This window comes from Balaenoptera musculus, chromosome 21, assembly GCF_009873245.2.
Source record: "Balaenoptera musculus isolate JJ_BM4_2016_0621 chromosome 21, mBalMus1.pri.v3, whole genome shotgun sequence".
Lineage (NCBI taxonomy): Eukaryota > Metazoa > Chordata > Mammalia > Artiodactyla > Balaenopteridae > Balaenoptera > Balaenoptera musculus.
Window position 1 is genome coordinate 30367949 of NC_045805.1, and position 22500 is coordinate 30390448.

General features: G+C 43.3%; 1 protein-coding gene and 1 long non-coding RNA gene across 3 annotated transcripts in view; one reads left to right on the forward strand and one right to left on the reverse strand.

Moving 5' to 3' along the window:
- Nucleotides 1-22500, forward strand: part of LOC118887903 — a 298244-nt gene that overhangs the window by 143764 nt on the left and 131980 nt on the right. The gene's annotated exons all lie outside the window — the stretch shown is intronic.
- LOC118887892 (neuronal acetylcholine receptor subunit alpha-6-like) lies at nucleotides 12398-18197 on the reverse strand. The gene is made up of 5 exons (XM_036838781.1): nucleotides 18049-18197; nucleotides 16625-16669; nucleotides 15794-15903; nucleotides 14714-15692; nucleotides 12398-12664 (listed from the first exon to the last, which is right to left on the reverse strand). The coding sequence occupies exons 1-5, from the start codon at nucleotides 18091-18093 to the stop codon at nucleotides 12533-12535; spliced, it is 1311 nt and encodes a 436-aa protein (XP_036694676.1). The 5' UTR covers nucleotides 18094-18197; the 3' UTR covers nucleotides 12398-12532.

Below are 22500 nucleotides of genomic sequence, written 5' to 3' on the forward strand. Positions count from 1 at the left end.
TTATAACCCAAAATGTATACCCCTTTACCAACCTCTCCCTATTTCCCCGCCCCCTAGCTCCTGGCCACCACTTCTCTACTCTCTGTTTCTATGAGTTCAACTTATTTTTCTTTTTTTTTAGATTCCACTTATAAGTGAGATCATGCAGTATTTGTCCTTCTGTGTCTGGCTTATTTCACTAAGCATCATGTCCTCTGGGTTCATCTATGTTGTCGCAAATGACAGGACATTTGTTGTCCTGTCAGCAAATGGCTGAATTATATTCGGCTGAATTCATTATGGCTGAATTATGTTCCATTGCATATATATCACATTTTCTTTATCCATCTATCTATCGACAGATGCTTAAGTTGTTTCCATGTCTTGGGTATTGTAAATAATGCTGCAGTGAACATAGGGATATAGATATCTCATCAAGAGAATTATTTCATTTCCAGAAGTGGCATTGCTGGATCGTATGGTAGTTCTAGTTTTCATTTCTTGAGGACTCCATACTGATTTCCATAGTAGCTGCACCAATTTCCATTCCCACCAGCAGTGCACAAGGGGTCCCTTCCTCCACACCCTCATCAGCACTTGTTATCTCTTGTCTTTTTTATGACAACTATCCTAATAAGCATGAGGTGATACCTCATTGTGGTTTTGATTTGCATTCCCCTGGTGTTGAGCACCTTTTCATCTACCTGCTGGCCATCTGACTGTCTTCCTTGGAAACATATCTATTCAGATCCTTTGCCCATTTTTTAATTGAGTTATTTGGTTTTTTGCTACTGAGTTGTATGAGTTCCTTGCATATTTTGAATAGAAACGTCTTAGTGAATATATGGTTTGCAAATATCTTCTCCCATTCTATAGCTTACCTTTTCATGCCGATAGTTTCCTTTGCTGTGCAGTCGTTTTTTAGTTTGATGTAGTCCCACTTGTTTATTGTGCTTTTACTGCCTTTGCTTTTGGTGTCAGATCCAAAGAAACCATCACCAATACTCTTCCCATTCTGTTTGCATGTGTCTCCCTGCCCTCTGGGAGCACCTCATTCCCCCACCCACCCCACTCCCTCTCTGAGACTCATGGGGAGAGGCTGACAGTCTTCTCTCTCGATGATGCCAAATCCTGGATTTTAGCTTGAAATAATTGTTCTCCTTTCCCAGTTCTAAATCCAAGCCTTCTCTGGATTATTTTGTGCGAGGCATGTTTCGTATAAACTCTTTGCAGCTGGGACTTTTAAAAACCCAATTTAAGTATTTAACCTTTTCACATAAATTGTTACCACCAATATGTTTAGCCTTATTTATGCCATTTTGTTTGTGTTTTCTGTGTAATGTTTTCTTGTTCTTTCTTATTTTGCTCCTTTTCAGCCTTGACTGAATTTGTCTGTTCCTTCTTCTTCTCTAATGATTTGTAAGGTATGCACCCTTTTCTACTAATTTATTAATAAGCACATACAAACTTCTTTTACCAGTGTTGAGAATTAACACCTGTCCCACTACCCTCTAAACAAAACAAGATGCTAAATCACCTTCACTTCCCCTCTTTCTTTATCACCTTTTATATTTTCTCTAAATCATCCAGAATTTAGCTCCAGATTATTAATTTTTATATTATGTGTCTCTTTCTTCTGAATAATGTCTTGACAATACATTTTGTCTACAACCATATTCTAAACAATTAATCGTTTTATTCATTTCTTGGTTTACCAGTTTTTTTAATCCTAAGTTTTCCAATTTTTTTTTATCCTGTTTTTCTCTTTTGCCGATGCATTTCATTATTTCAGAGGAATCCGTCTCTAAGCCATTCTTTTAGAAAGTTTTGAGTGTGGTAACCTTTCTGAATCCCTGCATTTCTGCAATTGTAGTTCATTCTGCCCTCACAGAATAGGTTGGCTGGGCCTGGAATTCTGAGCTCAAAATCATTTTCCCTCAGAACTTTGAAGACATTATTCTACAATATCCCCCATTATAGATGAGAACTATGGTGAGGGATGATTCTTATTCTCATTGCTACAGATTCCTGTTTTTTCCTTAAGCTTCTTAAGCTTAAGCTTCCCTCTTCATCTTTGGACTTTAGAAATGTCACCTGTATGCTGTATGTGTCCAAGTGTAAGACTTACTCTCTCTCTCCTTGTCTTGGCACATGGTGACTAATGTCTTTCTTCAACTCATGCAATTTTTCTTGTCTTCTTTCATTATTTCCTGTCTTCCATTCTTCCTCCCCTTTCTTTTTGAAATTTCTAACAGAAGGGTTTTAGTATTCCTAGATGTCTTCCATATTTATTAACTTATTAACTTTTCTCTCATACTTCTTATTTCTTTAACTCTTTCCATTGTCAGTTTGATGTTACAGCTGACTAATTTGCTTTTCAGTTATTGTTTAGTCTTCTATTCAGCCCACCTACCCAGGTGGGGGATTGGTTTGTCTGTGGATAAATCATGTATTTGATTTCCAACAACTCTAATTCTTCTTTTTGGATGTCATACCCTCTGGAATATATATTAGGGGAATAGTTACTTTAAAGTCTTCTTCTAGGGACTTCCTTGGTGGCACAGTGGCTAAGAGTCTGCCTGCCAATGCAGCTGACACAGGTTCGAGCCCTGGTCCAGGAAGATCCCACATGCCGCAGAGCAACTAAGCCCATGCACCACAACTACTGAGCCCACGAGCCACAACTACTGAGCCTGAGTGCTGCAACTACTGAAGCCCACACGCCTAAAGCCCATGCTCTGCAACAAGAGAAGCCATCTCAGTGAGAAGCCCACACACCGCAACAAAGAGTAGCCCCCATCACCGCAACTAGAGAAAGCTCATGTGCAGCAATGAAGACCCAATGCAGCCAAAAAAAATAAATAAATAAAAAAGTCTTAAAAAAATAAAAGGCTTCTTCTACTGTCTGCAATAAAAATTTTTCTGTAGCGGTTAATTTTTCTGCTGATTTTTGATGCTTTTTGTGGTCATTTTATTCAAATGTTTGGTGAGTTCTGATATTGTTTACTCTCCTGACAGTGAAATCCATTTCTAATTACAGGAAACCTAGCTTCAGTCACTTTCCTTTACTGTCTTGTGTCCAAGCAAGCATTTCTCTAGGGTGTGCGTGTAGTTCATCTTCTACATTTGGGACACCCCTTCCTTCACGGTAGCTGTAAGTGACCTCGGGCACTGCCCTAATTCTCTGATCTGGTGCCCACTCTAGTTCTCCATGTGTCAGAATGACCACATCAGTGGGGACAGACTGCAGAAGCCACTGTGAGGGTGGAGAACCCCAGCAGCTGCTCCTCCGCCCTTCACTCATCTCCCCATATAGAATCTTAGGGTTATTGTGGGGTTTGCTAGAAAAAAATAATTTCTTTGGTGGTCCCAACTCTCCTGCATGGTACCACAAATTCCACTGCTCTGTTAGGTTTTTCCATAAATCTGATTTCATCTGTCCTACATATTTCAGCCATCCCCACCGATCCAGTCTATGAAGATACCTCAGCCAACTTTCCAGTACTCCTATGGATTCGTTTTCATTTCACATTTCTTCTGAAATATCAGTAGGATTTAGAAGACGAAAAAATAAGAAGAAGACGAAGGAAACACATCAGCCAGTCGTTTATACTAAACCCCAACCCTATAGACATGTTCCATTGTCGATGGCAAATGGACACTGGAACATCACCCAGAGTGGGATCACACCATGAGAAGAGTGAGGTCTATTTTAAGGACTGAATGATCTTGACTTTGCAGCCTGGTAGGTGCTGGACATGGGTGGGGACTAGAAAGATGATTCTGTTGGGAATAGAATTGCGAATTTATTGGCCAAAAAAAAGTGAGGCGTGTCTTGAAGGTAATGATCCACATGTGTTGTCAGACATGGCAGGAGGACCACATCCACTCTCGTGGGGCTCTTCACGCCTGGCTGTTTCAGTCTCCTGGACCTTTGCTGAAGTCTCCAAACTGCCCTTCCTGCTTCCAGGCAGATCTCCATCCTGTTCACACCAACCAGCCCTTCTCCTTCATACCTATCTCTCCTTCCCTGTGCCCTTGACCCCTCCTCCTGGAAATGCTTCCTTTAATTACCCTCCTGTCTTGTGAGGCTTCCTTTCCTACAAAGTACCCAGATCTGCTCTATTCTTAGAACAAAGCACAGAACCATAGTGAACAGAAATGATAGAATTTTTTCAAATAGCCTGGACTGTTTTTTAGATTTATCCCATTTGTATCACCCTCAAAAGAAATTCTAAATTCAAAAAAAAAAAAGAAAAAAGAAAAGAAATCATATTCATATATTTTAGGTGTTTAAATAATATTTAATGTGGTCAATGTATTTGTTTTCAATAGATACCAAATTTTGTTGTATAGAATTGTATTTTTCTGTGCTATGTGCTCACATTATGGAACAGTGGGGCCCCTCGTATGATCCACATAGTCATCACTTTTCTGCATATTTTGCTGAATTTTTAAAGGGAGGCAACATGGCAAAGCAGAAACCAGGGCACTAGGACTCTTGGGTTCTAGACCAGCCATTACCTAGCTGTGTGAACTGTGGGGTCTTCGGTGAGTCACTTGTCCTCTCTGGGTTTTAGTTTTCTGGTCAATAGCAAGAGGTTATGACTTTGAAGACCTCTCCTGCCCCCAAATTCTATAGTTTAGAGATTAAATACTGGAACTTTCACAATTTTAAACCACACAACTTGTAATTGTAACTTTGTTCCTTTGGGAAAACATAATCTGCCTTATTGCTGCTTTAGGACAGGATTTGCTGGACTACACTGTGATGAAAATCAAGGATTCCCTGCCTTAAATCCCTGACGGGATTATGGACTCAAAGGGCAAATCACTGTTCTTCTTTTTATTGAGAACACTGTTGACTTAACTCATTACTTAACTTTGTTTAGCTCATTAGTTTGCTGGGTAAATGACAGTACTAATCTTGGAAAGATGCATTTAGAGTTGAATTCAGTTTTAAATTATGAAAAATGCCACGTGAAACACTTTCCACGCCAAGCCTCTTTCTGACCAGACACAAATACAGTAAAGGTCAAGCATTTCTATGTGTGCACGAAGCTTAAGCCTCGTCCCAGCTAGACTGGGAGGGGATAACGGTCTCAAGTGTGGGAAAGGATAAACATTTATATAGCACAATAACCCTAAGGAGTAACTACAAAACCTAACTTCAAAGCAAAGCAATTTTACATTCAAATGTTTAGCAAGACAAATCTGCGGGCAAAATGTTCCAGCTAACTCCAACCAGTGGATGTTGGAAGACCCATACAACTTTGCATCCCACATGTGAGCACGCAGGACACACATGCGGGCACACACACAGGTGTGGAACACACACATGTGGGCACACACAGGTGAGGGCACACAGAGAGCTGCCCTCAATCGTTCTCATCCTTCAGTTCCCTGCTCACACCCCCCTCCTCATGAAGTCCTCACAGAACACGCAGCCCACTCGGAGCCCCCGTCTCCGAGAGCCTGTGGTGTTTTCAGGCTGATATATGTGTAGTTTAGAACATAATTGTTCTCTATTGCTTTGTTCTGTGAATTTTATTTCCTCAGCTATTCTGTAGCATATCCTCCATTACATCCCCAACAGCATCTAAGAGAGTTGAGTACGTGGCCAAGGCTTAAATCATATTTGTTCATTAATTAACCCAGTATCACAAAGTTTGGATTGGGTTATTTGTCTAAAATGAGGACAAATTTGTATTCTTGCTCAGTTCCACCCAATATTTCCAACTCTGTGTGTGCATGTGTAATTTTCAGTATGCCCCTTAAAGAACCATTTTCTTACATTAAAAGAATTCTAAAATACTATGATCACACTTAGAAGAATCAATAACTCCATATTCAAGCTTCCCCAACTATCTCAAGAATAGCCTAAATTAAGAGATAGCTTGTCTAAAGTAAGATTCAATCCATAGTGCTATGCCTCTTAAATCTATTTTAATTTCTTTCTTGTCACTAACTTGTTGAAAGGAGTAGATCAGTTTTCCCCAAGAATGTCTCATTTTTAGGATTTGTCTTGTTACTTGCTTCTGGTGTCGTTTAGCTTGTCCCCCTGTGTCCTGTATTTCCTGTAAATTGGAAGTTACAACTATAATCTAGTTCAATACTGTTGGCAGAATACATCGTCGATGATGGTGTGTAGTTTCTATTTACCATACAAGGGGACATGCTATCGGGCTGTCTCGTCATTAGCGTTAAGACTAATCCCTGGATTAAGGTGATCTGTCTACCTTAATCCACTGGTAATTTTACAAGTATAGCCTGTGGCCATAACACACAGCAAAGTTACAGAGACTCTTACCTGTGACCTTGGTCCTTTTAAAAATGGTCTCTAACTAGCTACATTAGAACACTGTAGTTTCCAAAGAGTAATATCTTTACGCTGGGATGGATTTTTTTGGTTGTGTCATAATTCTTCCTTGGAAGCACCTACTACTATTATGTATTAATGTGAATTTGTTTACTTAATAGCCATGGTGACTACCATTTATGTTTAACCTGACATACACTCCTTCTTTGTATTAAGACTTTCTGTTCAGTATGTCAATAAAATAGCAGTGAAAATAAAAGTAACGTTATTTCTCCGGTTCATAGACAATCTTAGTTTTAGGCGAACTAGCCGAGAGCAGCAGTATATCCGCTGGTGCGCGTTGTCACACCCCTCCGGGCAGGCAGAATAGCGGCGGTAGGGCAGAGCAGCCTGGACTGCTGCAGGATTAGACGTGCCCCTGAACACTCAGGGGTGATCTCCACCAGGCCAGAAGAGTGCAGTATCCACAGAGAGGTCAGAAGGAAGAGTACACATTGTGAAGATTGACTCAGGCGATCTTCCAAACAGCGCTGTGTGGAAAGCACTATCAACATCCATGTTTACAGATGCAGGTCCCCTCCACCTGCAGAACTCTATCCTCAGGGGAAAACACAGTGGGGGAGGAGCGTTACTGTTTCTCCAGGAGGCTGGGTGCTTCTGCACCAAGGACCCAGTGAGGGTGCGATGTGTGGGGTGTGTGGTGGGTGGGATACGTGTGGCATGGGTGGGGGGCTTGGTGTGTGTGGTGTGTGTGTAATGTGTGTGGTGTATGGTGTGTGTGGTGCGTGTGTAATGTGTGTGGTGTGTGGTGTGTGTGGTGCGTGTGTAATGTGTGTGGTGTGTGGTGTGTGTGGTGCGTGTGTAATGTGTGTGGTGTGTGGTGTGTGTGGTGCGTGTGTAATGTGTGTGGTGTGTGGTGTGTGTGGTGCGTGTGTAATGTGTGTGGTGTGTGGTGTGTGTGTGGTGCGTGTGTAATGTGTGTGGTGTGTGTGGTGTGTGTGTAATGTGTGTGGTGTGTGGTGTGTGCAGAGGGTGTGGTGTGTGCTGGGTGTGGTGTGTGGTGTGTGCAGAGGGTGTGGAGTGCGTGCTGGGTGTGGTGTGTGGTGTGTGCAGAGGGTGTGGAGTGCGTGCTGGGTGTGGTGTGTGGTGTGTGGTGTGTGGTGTGTGCAGAGGGTGTGGTGCGTGCTGGGTGTGGTGTGTGCAGAGGGTGTGGGGTGCGTGCTGGGTGTGGTGTGTGGTGTGTGCAGAGGGTGTGGAGTGCGTGCTGGGTGTGGTGTGTGGTGTGTGCAGAGGGTGTGGGGTGCGTGCTGGGTGTGGTGTGTGGTGTGTGCAGAGGGTGTGGTGCGTGCTGGGTGTGGTGTGTGGTGTGTGCAGAGGGTGTGGTGCATGCTGGGTGTGATGTGTGGTGTGTGCAGAGGGTGTGGAGCGTGCTGGGTGTGGTGTGTGGTGTGTGCAGAGGGTGTGGTGCGTGCTGGGTGTGGTGTGTGGTGTGTGCAGAGGGTGTGGAGCGTGCTGGGTGTGGTGTGTGGTGTGTGCAGAGGGTGTGGAGTGCGTGCTGGGTGTGGTGTGTGGTGTGTGCAGAGGGTGTGGAGCGTGCTGGGTGTGGTGTGTGGTGTGTGCAGAGGGTGTGGAGCGTGCTGGGTGTGGTGTGTGGTGTGTGCAGAGGGTGTGGTGTGTGTGGTGTGTGTGTAATGTGTGTGGTGTGTGGTGTGTGCAGAGGGTGTGGTGCGTGCTGGGTGTGGTGTGTGGTGTGTGGCTGCCCCTCAACCAGCCCACAGAGTGCGGGTCTTCACAGGCCTGCGCTCCAAACTGACCACCCGTGAGAGGCTCAGACGTTCCTTTGCGAGTTATGGGTATCTTGTTTGGGACAATTCTACACTGACCTGCCCCTCACACTGCAGGAGGCTTACATCCCTAGCCCCAGACCCTAAGTGACAAAGCACCCCAGTCATTCATTGTGACAACCCAAAATAACCTTTTAGACGTTTCCAAACACCAGCTGGAAATTGTGTGTGTGTGTGTGTGTGTGTGTGTGTGTGTGTGTGTAAGGGGTACAATAGCAGCTCTGGCTGAAAACTGCTGCTGCTGCTAAAGAGTTCAGATGATAGTTCCCAAGTCAAAAGTGGGGATGGGTGAGGGGAGATGCCCCTGTTCTCATCCCGCTGTCCCCTCACTACACCCAAGAGGCACACCCTAGGCCTCGGGGGAAGTTGGGGCCAGTGGGACAGCCCGTGTAGAACTCTCTAGGCCCTCAGATGGAGCTCCGTGGTCCCGGGGTCCACCTCCTCCCCCTCCCACCCCAGCACTTCCCTGCCCCTGACTCTGCCCCTCCTGCCTGACCTTGCTGGACAGAAGGGATCAAGCCCAGGTTTGTTTAGCCAAAAGCTGCCAACTCACAGCCCTGCAGGCAGGTTTTTTTGTTTAGCTGACACCGAGACTTTATTTTTGCTTCTTAATTTAGTTGCCACGTTTTAAAACTAGGAGATTCTGTATAAAAAGCTGGATTTTCAGTGTATCTTGAAAAATCAGAAGATCAAGCACCCAAGCCCACATTCAGCATGATGGCAAGGGCCCGGGGCCCATTGGGGGTAAATCAGCCTCTCTGCAGAGAGCAGACCCTGCATGATGGGCCCCTCTTTGGTCAGTCTCTTTACGCTTCAGCATCTGCTAACGTCCAGCTTTTCTCCTCTGCCCCCGCTCTGCTGCCTCAGCCAAGGGAAGCAGGAACAGATGGGGCAGTGAGGGAGAAAAATGCTTCCACTCTGACCTGGGACTTACATTCCCAAGAATGTCTGCAGTTCAACTCAGCAATGACTGATCTCGTTCTGAAGACTCACATATAGCCCACAAAAGTTATTTGTATCCCCTGCCCCCGCTAAAATAAACTTTGACACTAATAGTCCTGACTTTCCTAAACGAAGAGAGCATTTGCTGCTTCATCTCTCTAACCTGGTTTACATTTCGAAGCTTTTTTCTTTCTGATTACTGACAGTGAAAGGTGCTTTCTCTGGCCTTTGGGAGGACATGGGGATGGGAAGGGAGGAGATGGGCAAATCAGTTGATCTTCTGTCTTTTTCGATTCCCATCTCATGAGAGAGACTAAATTATCCAGGGGCAGGGAAATGGTTTAAGAGTCAGGAGATGTGGGTTTCAGAGTTGAATTTGTTAGCTACGTGATCACGGGCAAGCCGCTCTGCCTCTTGAGATTAGAAAAAGAGTTGTGCTGCATAATCTGAGTTCCGTTTCATCTCTCAAAGTCACTGATTCCACAGACCTGATACACAAAGACATCTCCACGCTGTGATGCCCCTTTTATTCAAATGCTTATTTCTTTAAAATGTATGTTGCTAGTTTGTCACTGCCCCTGAGGATCACCAAGCAACTTCTGGAAAGCTGGGCTGGGAGGGCTGATGTCCGTTCATGCACAGAAGAATATGCTAAGAAGTCAGGATCCTGGCTTCCCGCCCCTGGCTGGGAGCACTTTCCTCTCAGCTTCCTGTTTTGCAGTTCTTAAAAGTCTTCTTTTTATATCTGATAAGGGGTTAATATCCAGTATATATAGAACGCCTACAATGCAACAACAAGAAAACAAATAACCCAATCTTAAAAAGGGCAAAGGACTTGAATACACATTTCTCCAAAGAAGATATACAAGTGGCCAATAAGTACATGAAAAGATGCTCACCCTCACTCATCGTTAGGGAAAAGCAAATCAAAACCACAAGATATTACCTTACACCCATTAGGATGGCCACCATCAAAAAGCTAACACGTGTTGATGAGGGTGTGGAGAAGGTGAAACCCTGCTCGCTGTCATGAGGATGTAAAATGGTGCAGCTGCGGTGGGGAACAGTGTGACAGTCCCTCAAAAAAATTAAAAAGTTATTGCTTAATGGGTTCAGAGTTTCAGTTTTGCAAGATGAAAAGAGTTCGGGGGATGGATGGTGCTGATGATTGTACAACAATGCGAATGTACTTAATACCACTGAACCGTACACTTAAAAAGGGTTACGATGGTACATTTTGTTATGTGTATGTACCACCATGAAAACTTTTAAACAGTGACTTGAAATAGTGATTTGGCTTAATAGAAAAAAAAAAGTATCAAGAAACAAGCAACCCTCTGTAAAGACAGATAAAATAGAGGTGCTACAATCACATGACATGAAGAGAGTAAAAATACTTTAAAACAGAGTAACTTGTGCCTGGGGTACTACAACCGGCCTTAAGCTCCAGGATGAGGTAGACGAGGAAGAATTAGCACATGGTAATGAGACAGGTTGGGATCTGGGACCTGGGACCATTTGCTGCAGGGCTTGCACCTGGACAAACGTCTCCTTGAGCAAAAAAATACAAAGAAACTATAAGGGAGTACAAATAGCTGCGTATATGTGCAGTTGTGGCAAATTATGGACAAGAAGATAAAAAAAGACCAAAAAAAAACCCAACTGCCACTTCCGATGAGTTGGGAGCAAAAGTAGGGTACTGCGCATGCCCCCCTGCACACAAACCCACCTAAGGGGTGGGCAGACCACCTAAGCCCCCCTCCGGCCCGACCCCTGGACACACCCCTACCCTCACCCCATGTAAGGAACTAGCTGGCTCCCCTCGGTGAGTGAGCAAGGGAAGCTGTTACTTGTTTTCATTCCTTTCACTCCTGCCGCCTCAGGAGCCCCAATAAAGCCTTGCCTGAGTTTCTTGTCTGGCCTCTTGTCAATTTCTACTGATTAAGGGAAGGTCAAGAACCTTGGTCAGTATCAGTAATAGAAGTTGTAGGGTATCAACACAATGGAGGTTATGCAACCACAAAAATTATACTTCAAGACTGTGTAACATCTCGGAGAAATGCTGCTGACATGATATTGAGAAAATAGCAAAATACAAAACCGAAAGGTAAAACTGAGGTGTCAAATTATGTGTGCATTTAGACAAGGACTAGAACAGAAAAGGCAAAATGAAATTAGTTACTGTGTTAGAGTAGATTTATTTTTCTACTTTAAAATGCATCTTTAAAACTGTTGTAATAAGTGTATACAAAACATAAGAAGATAATAAACGAGGGTAGAATAAAACAGAATACCCAAGGTTCTCCATCTCAGAAAAGGAATTGCTCTAAAAGGTACAAGATCACCATTTCCTACAGAAGAAACACTTTTATTTTCAGTCTCAGCTACAAAGAGCAAATGGAAACTGCTGATGAGAAGAGACACCTTTTGGACCCACGGCAAAGGTTGCTTCAGGTCTCTCCAGCCAGACCACACCATGCTTTATTTTCGTTGCTCTGGTTACATTCCCCACGTGATACCTGGTCCTGGAGATCTCTGTGTTTATGACTTTTCCTACAAAGCTCCAAGTGCATGGACAGAACCTATTTCTGGGACTGTGGCAATGTCACCACTCAAGCCTCTTGCCAGATGAATGATAATTAAATATGGGGGGTGGGGGAGGGAAGGACCGGGAGTTTGGGGTTAGTAGATGCAAACTAGTATATATAGGATGGATAAACAACAAGGTCCTACTGTGTGGCACAGGGAACTATATTCAGTATCCTGTGATAAACCAAAATGGAAAGAATATGAAGAAGAATGCATATATATGTATAACTGAGTCACTTGGCTGTACAGCAGAAATTAACACAACATTGTAAGTCAACTACACTTCAATAAGATTTTTTTAAAGGGGAGTAAATACAGCCTGTTGGTTAGACTGACTACCTGCTGATACTTATTTACCAAATAATGTATCAAACAGTGCTGCAGTGTGTGCTCTACATCACAGAGCTGTGCAGGAGAAAGCAAGCATACACAAGTTCACAGGTGCTGCAGAGGTCAGCAAGTCCAAGGTCCAGGGTTTCACGTCTGGCAGGTGTCATTACACTGAGAAGCCCATAAACTGGAGAAGCAAAAGAACCTCTTAGCGTGGCTTGACTTTGATCCCACGGTTTGCTGTTCTGTGGGTCGTGCACATCCCCGGAAGCCAAACGTGTACAGACAAGAGAAGCCTGCAGGCGCTGCCAGCTCTGGGCTCCAGTGTCAGATCCCAGACACTGGGATCATAAAGTGCTCCTCTGTGCCCCAAGGGAGGGCATCCAGGCTCCTGATTGGCAATAAAGTCCTCTTTTTCCATCTAGATGGGGACTTGGTGCGAAGCTTTCTATCCCTTTCCTTGTGGTGGGGGAAACATGGAACAAACACAGTGTCTTGTAAGTTTCTGAAGCTAAAGGGAAAATCCATCTTACGAATGTCCTGTGTTCCGCAGGAGTGGCTGGAGAAACAGCCCCGCAGTTCCAAACACGCAGACGGTCATAAACACCCACAGGAACAGCCTGTCCACCACCATGGCCACGTATTTCCAGTCGTCCTGCACCTGAAAGACAAAAGTCAAGCAGCTGTAAAAAAAAATCAAAACCATGGGAGATAAGCTTTGTCTCATAAGTAAGCTGCTTCCTTTTCACAGAAGATTTCCTGGCGATTTTAAAGCAAATATCCCTGTGATTCTGGTTAACCCATGTCTCCTCTGTAGCACACAGAGAACTTCCGTTTGTCTGCAGAGGGTGGGTGCATGCGCTCCATCAGTCCTGGGACAGTGGGCTGCAGAGTGAGCAGGCTTATGTGGGCGCACAGGACCTCCCCTGACTGCAGACAGCGCCCCAGAAGGAGCTGCTCGGAGAGCTCCACTTTTGCGTTGACTGAAAAAAAAAAGCACAACCTAACAGTTGAGAATTATGTTTTATTCAGTGGATTTTCTGAGGAATTCAAGCCCGGGAGGCAGCCTCTCAGATCGCTCTGAGGGACTGCGCTGAAGAGCTAAGGGAAAAATCAGGGCATAGAGGGGGTTTTGCAACAAAGACCAGGTAGCTGGAACATCGAAAGATTACTGTTGCAGAGCATTTTGTTGCATTTGACGGCAACAGTAATCCTTTGATGTTCCGACCACCTGGTTTTTGTTGCAAAACCTCCTACATATCGTGGTTCCTTCCTATCCAATCTCCTGAGATAAACCATAATGGAAAAGAATACCAAAAAAAAATGTATATATGTGTATAACTGAGTCACTTTGCTAGGCAGCAGAAATTAGTACAACATTGTAAATCAACTATACTTCAATTTAAAAAACGTTAAAAAAAATTACTGTTAATTAAAGAAAACCAGACATCTCAAGTTAAGGAGTTTAGCACTTTTCTATGTATGGGAAGATGCAAGAGTCTGGGTTCATGGAAATCATTCCTCTGATGTGCAACTTAGCTATGTAGGGCCAGCATCCTTCTTTTCTCCACCCTGAATCCGCTCAGGGTGCACAGTTGGGGGCGACTGCAGTGGTTGATGGCTTGATGGGCGCAACATCCTTCGTTTACTGATAGGGCAGGTGACACTTCTCATCCACCCTTGTCATGGGCACCACGGGACATTCTGACTCCTTGGCAAGTCTGGGAAATGGGTTTGAGGCGGGGGGTGTAGGACGTGCGATGTGATGGGCCCCCCATCAGGCATAGGTGGCTCTCTAGAACTCGGGATCACGCTGGTCAGGGAGAGTTCATTACATCTCTCACGTCCTTCCTGTTCCCGACCTCCAAGAGCCCTACCTGGTGGTGATCAAGTCAGCGGCAACTGTCCCCTAGTTTGATGAAGGTGTCACCACAGAGGGGAGTCCTAGGCTCACCTGCCCCTGATGCACCCCTCCCCGACCTGTGTGACATGCAGCCCGTGTCCGCCTCAGCACCAATGGGTGGACTTCAGGTCTGCCACGTCCCTTCATTAGGGGATAAGGATGATGGCTACTGCCATCTGGTCAGACCCAGACCCCTGGCGGCAGGAGTTTTCAGAGGTCCCCAGCTAGTCATCCTGATGGTATGGAAAATTGGCATAAAGTTCTTGAGCTCTCTCTCTCTGGAGGATGGGGAGGTCCGAGCTGCTATAGTTAGGCTCTGGGCCGCAGAAGCAGACTGTGTTGATGCTAAAAATATCCCTGAGGTTCATTCAATCAGCACCTGGATCCACGTCAAGTGGAGTAAGTGGGATTGGAGCTGCCGGAGGCTCACGCCACCTTCCTCCCAGGCTCCCAGACTGTGAGCGGCCCTGCAGGCTTTCCTCCTGCCCCTCAGCCGGCTTTTCCCTCTCCCACCCTTCCTTATGCAGGGGCTCTCAGTTTAATAAACCAAGGTTGCCCTGAGTGTTTATTTTAACCAGATTTTACTTGAGTTGACATTTCTGGAGGCAGAGATTTGCTCTGAGGCTACACCTTACCCCACCCCCTCCCCAGGGCAGTTCACCCATAACTGCATCATCACAGGGCTGGCTCTTAGGGCACCACTCACTGACCCTCTTGCAAACAGAACTCGCATTGAAGATCTGACATGTCTATGCAGAGCCCCCAGGCCTGCTGCAGGTGAACAGGCTAGAAGAGCCATACATTTACCTCTGTTGTTTCATTTTGGTTCTTCATGTTTTCTGCTATGAATTGAACACTATCAATTACATCTTCAACTTCAGGTGAGGGCTCCAAATTTTCAGTCATCCATTGTAAAGGCTGATGACTTAATCTTCTCTTGCTGGTGGCGATCTCACCAGACTTACAACAGTGGCAGCATTCTTTAAGAAGTTTGGGCTCTCTGTGATGATCGAACTTGACTTTGGCAGGCCTACCAGAGAAGCCTGTGGGGTTTTTGTCATATCTTGTCCCCTTCCTCTTGTCCAGAGGCCTCCTCATCATCAGGATCTGGGGTAACAGCCAGAGGAAGACTGCCTTCACCCACGTGGGCATGGTGTGTGTGGTCGGGGTGCAATAGCGGGTGTTCAACACAAACACCGTCACCACGATGGACAAGGTGACGAAGATCATGGTGAACAGCAAGTACTTGCCCACCAAGGGGATCACGAGAGACGTGGATGGGATGGTTTCTGTGATCACCAGCAAAAACACTGTCAGGGAAAGCAGAACTGAAATGCAGAGCGTCACTTTTTCACCACAGTCAGAAGGAAGGTAGAAAACCAACACAGTTAGGAATGAAATAAAGAGACAGGGGATGATCAGATTAATGGTGTAAAACATCGGCAATCTTCTAATGTAAAAAGAATAGGTTATGTCTGTGTATATCTCTTCACAACAGTTGTATTTCATGTCATGCTTGTAGCCAGAAACATCGACAATTTCCCATTCACTGTTTTCCCAAAAATCATTCATGTCCACTTTAGAGCCAATGATTAGAAGATCAATTTCAGCTTTGTCATAGGTCCAGGAACCAAATTTCAGGGAACAATTTTGATGATCGAAAGGGAAAAAAGTGATATCCATAGGACAGGAACTCTTAAAAATAGCTGGTGGAGTCCAGGTTATCATGCCATCGTATTTAAGAAGAGCTTTTGTCTTGCCTTTGACTTGGAAGTCGCTGACAGCACTGCAATGTAAATCAGACACCATTAGTGACACCCCCTGTGCTTTGGGTCAGCCTGTACCAAAGGCAACTTTGGAAAGAGACTGGCAGTCAGATGCCCATACTTGTTGTAGAGAACAATGTCAGGCTTCCAGATCTTCTCCGCAGGAACACGAAGAGTCTCAATGCCATCATATTCCACTGGGTCCCAGCGCAATTTATAATCATTCCAGATCTAAAGGGAATAGAAGTCAGTTTTAAAAAATTCTTGACTTTCTTCCAATGTTAATTCTATATTGGTTCAACCACTTTTTGAAAAATTTCTTATTTAAAGAGTTGGTTTCCTACCAAAAGTTGGAAGATTAAATCCATGGGGAACAAGGTAGCTGAGCTGATTTTGGGCAAACATAGATATTAGATAAGTATCTGTTGATTATTAATTAGCTAGCCAAGTTTATAGGCTCAGCTTCCATATTCCATGGACTGTGCTTGATCTCTAGTAGCAATCCGTTGCTAATATTAAAAAGAGAATTCAAGTGTATGACGATGGGTTTGTTACAAAATCTGCATAGAAGGTTGAGACAGGAAGGAAGAACAAGATGGTCTGACTGATAAAACCAGACGGTGGGGATCTAACCCAGAGCAGGACGAAAGAGTGGGCAAGCATCTGGCTCTGGAGCTCGAGACTCAGACAAAAATAGGAGGCTTGAGAGCAGAAACCACCGAAGGACAGTCAGAGAGAACTCTGTCACTCAGTTCTGCACCATGAAGCTTGCACCCAGCCAGCCATTACCAGATTGAACTTTGGGCTTTGGAGCTAGTTAGTATTTTATGCTCTATCATAAGGTGGAGATGCAAAGAGGGAATGCTAGTGGATTTTAACCATTGGACGTTGTTAAACTGACACACGAGTGTGACACAATTCCAAGAGAAGAACGTGTGACATAGACACGTACGTGACGTAGCCACAGATTGGTTTCCATGATCTGGTTTACTTCATCCTGGGAAGAAGAAACAATATTTTTTAGCCTCAAATGTACTTGCTAATAGAAGTGAATCTTAGAGCAAAAATTACAACTAAAAATAGCCAATCTGAGTTATTCATGCTAACGGAGGGAAAAAAAGAAGACTGAAAAGGCAACTTATAAAAAGCCAAAAATACAATATTTCCACACTGGTCCCAACCCTGTTGACTTTGAAATGTGGCTTTATGACTGTCTTTCAAATCTGATTGAGGTCCCACTTCTGTGAAGCCTTTCTGACCACTGCAGCCTATAAAGATTTCTGATCCCATAAAAGGAAAGAAGGGAGAGAAGAGAGAGTGGGAGGGAGGGAGGGGAAGTCCTGCAGGTGGTGATGGGTATCATTGTTTTTGCCATCTTCTTCCTCAGCTGTGCCCCAGCACCCTCTAGGTTCTGAGTCCTGAGCCCCACTGCCCCTCAAGGTGTCAGCCTCAGCTCACCATGGAGTTTGCCAGCTGGAACCTGCCACTCCCCAGAGCACTGCTCCCACCCAAACCACTGCCGATTGCTTCAGTCATTCATTAACAAGTATTTATTGAGTACCTACTGTGCACTCTATAAATGCTGGGGCTACAGAAGTAATCAGGATGGAAAATATCCCTACCTACATGTGCCTAAGCTATTAGCTGGGGAGACAGAAAATCAATAATAGATACATGATATAATGTAAGATAGTGATAAGTCCCATGAAAGAAAATAAAGGGATTGAGTGGGGTGTGTGTGTGTGTGTGTGTGTGTGTGTCTGCACACACACACACACAAGTCTCTTTTAGACAGGATGATCCAGGAAGGCTTGTCTGAGGAGGTGGTTTAAGCAGGTACCTAAATGACCTGCAAAGAGTCATGGGTCTCTTGAATAAAAGCGTTCCAGGATGACATCCCAAATATCATGTGTTCCTAATCAGCTACTACCTCTCAGTGGAGCAGCTACTGAAGACACATCCAGAACCTTCAGCAGTCTCACAGCGCAACACTTGGAGGCTATTGATGGTCACCCAGTGGCCGGCAGTAGGTTCCCAAAACTTACCAACCTTGTTTCCCCAGACACATGAGCACCTTCGAGAGTAAACACCTCACACTGGCTGAGGAAGCAGTGGCCAGGGCTGGTCACCAGCCCACTCTGGTTTGCTGCTCTGCAGTTCTCCATGCCCCCCAGAAAACGCTACCTGGAGACCTCACCAGCTTCCTCCTTCAAAGGGATTTGTGTCAAGTCATGATAAGCCCTAGGGTTTTAAAAAGTCAACAAAAGGAGTTACATTCATGGTTTTCTGTTGGTCAGGGCAAGCAAAGAAATGGACTATTACTTATCCATGACTTTACAATTACCCAAGTCTAAGGACAGTGTCTTCTGCTCATACCTTGTGCCCAGCAGATTCAAGCAGGGGCCATGTCAGTAAATCCATTGGCTGTCAGTCAGGAATGGACTAGCTCTAGCAGTCCAGCAATGTCTCGGAGGGAACAGTCATAAGCATCTTCCAGCGACTGCTTCCTCTCTGTCCACTAATACACTGGTTAGAGAACTAGTGCACACTGTGAACTAGAACGTTGTATTCTGAGAATTAAAATCAGTTGGCAATATCATCCCGACAGTATTCCTGTCTCCCCATCTATACTTCCACAGCCTGGTGAAGCTCCATGTGGTGTGGACCTGCTTCATGGTGGACGGACACCCTCAGAGGTGTCAGCCAAGTTTATGGGTCAGGACCGGGTCTGGAAAGTCCCATTCTCCATCCAATGCCAGACCGCACCTATGGCCATGGGAACTGCTATCAGACAGCCCAGCTGAAGGAGGCCAGAGACCCACAGTACCACCCCACATTCCTGGGACCATCACCCTGCGTCTCCTTCTTGGGAAAATAAATTAGTTGACACGTGGTTCAATTAAAGGATTGGAGTTACAGTTTCAAATGGACTAGATTCTGGAGCAGCAGCAACAGACTCAGAGACTTAGACCAGAAAGGCCAGGTGGGCTACATTTTGAGAGCCTTCAGGTTTGTCATGTCAGATATGCCAGGCCATCAAAAACGCTGGGCAGGGGCTTTGTCCTGGCCCCATGAGGGGGACAGTGGAGATACACTTACTCTGAAGATCATCCACTCATTAAACTTTGTGGCCAAGTTCATTCTATGCAGCAGCAAACACCCTTCCATGTAGAGCTCTCTGGTGCTCTAAGGCCAAGCCTGAGGCTCAAACAGCAGCAGACGGCCTATAGTCTTCTAGAAGGGCGTTGGTAATTGTGCATCTGGGCTGTACTGCATCACAGTCACTCCCAGGCCTCACCATGGCTCAGTGACAACAATGAATATGGCCCACAGGGACTTCTGGTGCCCCACATGAGGACAAGTAGACTCTAGTACACCAATAAGAATTGCTATATTAATACTGGACAAAGTAGATGCAGAGGAAAAAAATTACTAAAGACAAAGAGAGACATTACATAATGAAAGAAGGATCAGTCCACCAGGAAGACACAATGATCCTGACCATATATGTACCAAACAGCAGAGTCTCAAATTATATGGAACAAAAACTGATAGAGCTGAAAGAAGAAACAGACAAATCCCCAATTACAGTTAGAAACTTCAATATCCCTCTCTCAGAAACCAATAGAACTCAGTAAACTCAAAAGAAATCAGCAAAAATAGGGAAAATCTGAACAACATAATCAACCAACAGAATTTAATTGACATGTATAGATACTCCACTCAAAAACACCAGAATACACATTTTTTCAAGCATGCATATAATATTAACCAACACAGAGCATATCCTTATCATAGACCATAAAACAAACCTCAACAAATTTAAAAGAATTGGAATCATAGTGTGTTTCTGACCATAATGGAATCAAACTATAAATCAATAACCAAAAGACAACAGGAAAATCTCTAAACCCATGGAAACTGAACTTCTAAATAATCCATGGGTCAAAGAGAATGTCTCAAAGGAAATTCTTTAAAACACATAGAGCTTAATGGGAACAAAAACACAATATATCAAAATATGAGGGACATAGCTAAAAAAAGTGCTGAGAAGAAAATTTATAGTTAATGCTTACATTAGAAATGAGAAAAAGTCTCAAGTCAATAACACAAGTTTCTACCTCAAGAAATTAGAAAAGAAAGCACAAAATAAACCCAAAGCAAGTACAAGAAGGAAAAATAAAGATAAAACAGAAATCAATAAAGTTGAAAAGGAAAACAATAAAGAATATCAATGAAACAAAAAGCTGATTCTTTGGGGGAAAAACAACAAAATTGATAAACCTTTAGCAAGACTGACAAAAATAAAAAGAGAGAAGACACAAATCACCAATATCAGGAATGAAACAGGAGCTATCACTACAGATCCTATAGCCATTAAAAAGTTAGATAATACCATGAGCAACTTTAATTTTATCATAAATTTGGCAACTTAAAAGAAATGAGCCCATTCCTCAAAAACCACAAACTAACTAACAAGGACCTACTGTATAGCACAGGGAAATATACTTAATATTTTGTAATAAACAATAAGGGAAAACAATCTGAAAAGTGATATAAATAGACAGTCTGAATACCCTATAGCCATTTAAGAATTGAGTTTATAATTAAAAAGCTCCTGGAAAAGAAATCTCCAGGCCCAGTAGGTTTCCCTGAAGAATTCTACCAAATATGTAAAGAAAAATCAATACCAACTTTCCACAATCTCGTCCAGAAAATAGAAGAGGAGGATACAACTCCAAATCCTTTTTGTGAAGCTAATATTATCCTGACACAAACCCAAACAAAGACATTATGAAAAAAGAAAATTACAGATCAATATCTCTCATGAACTTAGATGCAAAAATCATTAACAAAATATTAGCAAACTGAATCCAACAATGTATAAAAAGTTATACACCATGACTAAGTGGGATGCAAGGCTGGTTCAACATTCAAAAATTAATCAATGTAATTTACCATATCAGGAAACTAAAGAAGAAAAACCATGTGATCATATCAATTGATGGAGAAAAAGCTTTTGACAAAACTCAACATCAATTCATGATTAAAAACTCTGTGAAACTAGGAATAAAGGGAAATTTCCTCAACTTGATAAGAGCATCTACAAAACATATACACCTAACTTTATACCAAATGGTGAAAGACTGAATGCTTTTTCCTTAAGATTGGGAACAGGTCAAGGATGTCTGTTGTCACCACTCTTATTCAGCATAGTACTGGAAGTTCTAGCCACTGCAATGAAGCAAGAAAAAGGGGGAAAAGGCATAGACTGGAAAGGAAGAAATAAAACTATCTCTATTTGCAGATTATAAGGTTGCCTACAAAGAAAATCCCATGGAATCTATAAAAATGCTGAAACTGAGTTCAGCAAGATCTCAGGATACAAGATCAAAACACAAAAGTCTTAAAATTCTATATACTAACAATGAGCATGGAGAAACCAAAATTAAAAGCATAATACTATTTTCAGTCACCCCCAGATAAAACAAAATACTTACGTATACACAGAACAATACAATGGGATCGGTATACTGAAAATCACAAGATCCTGAAGGAAGAAGAGCTAAATAAATGGAGAAACATCCCGCATTCACGGACTGGAAGACTCAACAGAGTAAAGATGTCACTTCTCCCCAGACTGACCTGCAGGTTTAATGCAGTTCCTACCAAAGTCAGGGCAAGGCTTTTTGTGGACACAGGCAGCTTATTCTAGGCATAGGCCTCAGAATAGCTAAGACGATCTTGACAAAGAAGAACAAAGTGTCAGGAATCACTGTAGCCAATATTAAGTCTTACTCTACAGCTACAGTCATCAAGATAGTGCAGTGTTGGTGGAGGGAGAGTCACACTGATCAATGAAACAGCATAGAGGACCTAGAAATAGGCCCACACAAATATGTTCAACTGATTTTTCACAAAGGTGCAAAACCAATTCAGTGGGAAAAGGATTGCCTTTTCAACAAATAGTGCTGGAGCAATTGGACACCCACAGGTCTAAAAAACAAAAATCTAGGTCTCATATCTTACATAAAAATTAACTCAAAATGGATCATAGTATTAAACATAAGACATAAATAAAACTTTTAGAAAAACATAGGAGAAAACCTCTAGGATCTGGGATAAGGCAAAGAATTACTAGGCTTGATGCCAAAAGCACGACATATAAAAGGAAAAATTGATAAATTGGACTGCAACAAAATTAAAAACTTCATGTGAAAACCCATGTGAAGAGGAAGAAAAGATAAGCTACAAACTGGGATAAAATATTTGCAAACCACAAAACTGGCAAAGCACTTGTATCTAGAATATAGCCAGAACTCTCAACACTAAATAGTAAAAACAAACAATCCAATTAGAAAATGGGCTTAAGGACGTGAGCAAACATTTCACCTTAGAGGATATGCAGATTGCAAATAAGCACATGAAAAGAGGTTTTATATCAATAATCATTAGGGAAATGCAAATTAAAACCACAATGAGATATCATTTCATACCTAATATAACTCAAATAAAAAACAGTGACAATACCAAATACTGGCAAAGCTGTAGATAAACTGGATCACTCACATATTGCTGGTAGGAATGTAAAAGGGTACAGCCATTCTGGAAAGCATTTTGGCAGTTTCTTTTAAAATTAATACACAACTATCACATGACCCAGGAATTGCACCCCTGGGCATTTATCCCAGAGAAATAACGATTAATGTTCACCCAAAAACCTGTACACAAATGTTCATAGCAGCTTTATTTGTAAAAGACCAAAACTGGAATCAGCCAAAATGTTCTTCAACCAGTGAAAGGTCAAAGTGTGCTCCATCAATACCA